Source organism: Orycteropus afer, unplaced genomic scaffold, assembly GCF_000298275.1.
Source record: "Orycteropus afer afer isolate SDZICR_OR568_19922 unplaced genomic scaffold, OryAfe1.0 scaffold00104, whole genome shotgun sequence".
Taxonomy (NCBI): Eukaryota; Metazoa; Chordata; class Mammalia; order Tubulidentata; family Orycteropodidae; genus Orycteropus; species Orycteropus afer.
Window position 1 is genome coordinate 811,112 of NW_006921691.1, and position 2,949 is coordinate 814,060.

At 42.2% G+C, this 2,949-nt stretch overlaps 1 protein-coding gene across 1 annotated transcript in view; it reads left to right on the forward strand.

The window, feature by feature from the left end:
• The window catches only part of BDP1 (B double prime 1, subunit of RNA polymerase III transcription initiation factor IIIB), a 217,727-nt gene that overhangs the window by 156,887 nt on the left and 57,891 nt on the right, over nt 1-2,949 (forward strand). Inside the window, exon 28 of the mRNA XM_007943362.1 lies at nt 566-682. Coding sequence (XP_007941553.1) covers nt 566-682 — 117 coding nt within the window. The remainder of the gene's footprint in view (nt 1-565; nt 683-2,949) is intronic.

Genomic DNA, 2,949 nt, shown 5'->3' on the forward strand with positions numbered 1-2,949 from the left:
AAAAAAAAAAAGAAGGTGTAAGTAGGACCTTTTCAGTCGTGCAATGTACTTCCGGAGAGTTGTTGGGGTTACTGGAAAGCAGAACTTGTTCTTAAGTCTTTGGAATTTGGTAGAGTGCTGTCTCTTTTAGGTTGTCACCAGCTGCTGGTTACGTGTTGATTTGTTTTTTCTTGGTTTTATGGTTTAATATTTTGAAAAGGTGAAGCTGGTGTGTTTTTTTATTTTTATTATTGATTCAAGTGTGTTGGGTCACTCTGCTGTTTTCTTTGTGGTGGTAGAGTCCCTGTGTGTACTGTGGATATGTGTTTCTGTTTGTCATAAAAAGGGTTTAGAGTTTGAAGTGGGAGGTTTTATGGTAATTGGCTGAATATGTTTTCTTCTATTGAGTTAGTGACGATATTCACGGAGAAAGTGGGAGCAGAAGAAGGAAAGCTTGGTGTTGCTAATGTCGGTTTCTAGGGCTTTGAGCAGGCTATTTTTGATGATGTATTTATTTGTAAGACTGCAGGTCAACCTCAGGAAAGATTCTTATTGTTAGAGCGCCACAAATTTCCGCCTTTTTCAGACACACTCAGAGTTCCCGCCCTTGCGGCCTCACAGCACTAAAGATTGGCTCCAAGGCAAAAAATCCCGGGAGTGCGGTTTCTTCCCTCTCCTTGTTCCATCTGCCCGCAGTGCTGACGTAATCCCACCAGATCACTAATGGCCGGCTCTGGGGTTTGTCTGTGATACCTCCCTGTTGCGGCACCAAAGGAGCACGCAGTTTCAGCTGTGTTATGGTCGGGGGAATTCCTGCTAGTTACCTGCGGTCCCGATCTCTGTGACAAAAGCACAATGTCTCCCAGTCTGACCCCAGTCTATTCTGTGACCCCATTGGGAGGGGAGGGAGCTACTTTTCCTGTTGCAACAGTAAGTTTTCCTTCAAATCTCAGCGGAGGTGTCCGTGCTCGCAGCCAGCACCCAGGAGACCCAAATTATCTCCAAAAAATCAAGATGAGCTGCTACAAGCAGGTCTCTGCTGCTGCCCACTGGAATATTAGGGTGGTCGCTGGTAAGCTGTTATAAGGCGTTCTCCCTCTTGGCTCGGGGTTCTTAAGTGGGCGTCCTAGCCCGGCACACAGTGTCTGCTCCAGAAGAGTTTCCACTGCCTCTCTCAGGTGTCCTTCCATCCTCCTCCAATAGCTCTTTCCTAAGTAATCTCCCTGTGCCTTTTCTCTAATTCTGCTTTTCCGTGTTTGATGTACTCTGAATCAGTGAGTTGTTCAGAGCACTGAAGTTCCTAATTCAAACTGTTGTGGCTAGTTTTCCAAGACCTTAGATGTTAGAGGGATAAAGCGTGCTGCTCACTGGCTCGACTCCATTTTGAACTCTCTGTAGGTTCTCTTTCTACTCTTTTGGAAAAGTCTTTAGAAGCACATAAAAATTCATTTTTTAGAAGGTCCCATTCATCTAGTTTATCATCTGCTGTTTGTGTGTTTTGGGTTCTTCTTGATAGTCTATTTATGCCATAAATTAGGGCCCCTAAATTTGCCCCCATTTTTTCCTTGAGGAACTTTATAGTTTTAGGTTTCACATTTAAATCTCTGATCCATCTAGAGTTAGTTTTTGTGTATATTGTGAGGTATGGATCTTGTTTCATTTTTTTTTTGCAAATGGATATCCAGTTTTGCTAGCCCCATTTGTTAAAGAGACCATCTCTTCCCCATGTAATAGATTTCAGCCCTTTGTCAAAAATCAGCTGACCATAGGGTGATGGATCTATTTCTAGATTCTCAGTTCTGTTCCACTGGCCGATGTGTCTGTTGTTGTACCAGTACCAGGCTGTTTTGACTACTGTGGTGGTAGAATAGGTTTGAGATCCGGAAGTGTGAGACCTCCTACTTTGTTCTTCTTCATTAGTGCTTTGCTTATCCGACATTTCTTTCCTATTCATATAAAATTAGTGATTGGCTTTTCCATGTCCTTAAAGATTGTTGATGGTATCTGTATTGGGATTGCATTGAATATATAGATTGCTTTGGGTAGTATTGACATTTTCATGATGTTCAATCTTCCTATCCAAGAGCATGGTTTGTTCTTCCATTTATGTAGATCTTTTATGGTTTGTTGAAGTGTAGTGTTTTGCAGTTTTCTTTGTACAGTTCTTTTGTGTCCCCAGTAAGATTTATCCCCAAGTATTTTATTTTTTTGGTGGTGGTGTTATGTGCCATCGAGTCCAACCCGACTCATAGTGACCCCTCCTTGGATTTCCGAGGTGGTACCACTACGGAAGTAGATTGCCCAACCTTCCTTCTGAGGAGTGGCATGTGGGTTTGAACTGCCAGCCTTCTGGTTAGCAGTCAGGTGTCTTAGGCATTTTTTTTTTTTTTTTTATAGCTATTGTAAATGGTAAGGAGCTCTGGTGATATAGTGCCTAAGGCATTTGACTGCTAACCAGGAGGTTGGTGTTTCAAAGCCACCAGCCACTCCACAGAAGGAAGACTGGACAATTTATTTCCATAAAGATTTCTGCCTTAGAAACCCAAAGAGGGTTGCTATGAGTCAGAATCAACTCCATGGCAGTGAGTTTGGTTTGGTTTATTGTAAATGGTATTGGTTTCCTTATTTCCTTTTCAGCAGTCTCTTTGCTGGTGTAGAGGATCCAAGTGATTTTTGTATACTGATCTTTGAATCATGCCACTATGCTAAATCTCAATTAGTTCCAATGGCTTTTTGCTGAGTCTTTTGGGTTTTCTATGTATAGAATCATATCGTCAGCAAACAGGGATAGTTTTACTTCTTGCTTACAAATTTGGATGCCTTTTGTTTCCCTTCTTTGCCTTACTGCCCTGGTTAGGACTTCCAATACTGTGTTGAGTAGAAGTGGTGATAGAGGGCATCCTTGTCTGCTTCCTGTTCACAAGGGAAATGGTTTCAGTCTCTCTCCATTGAGAATAATGTTGGCTGTTG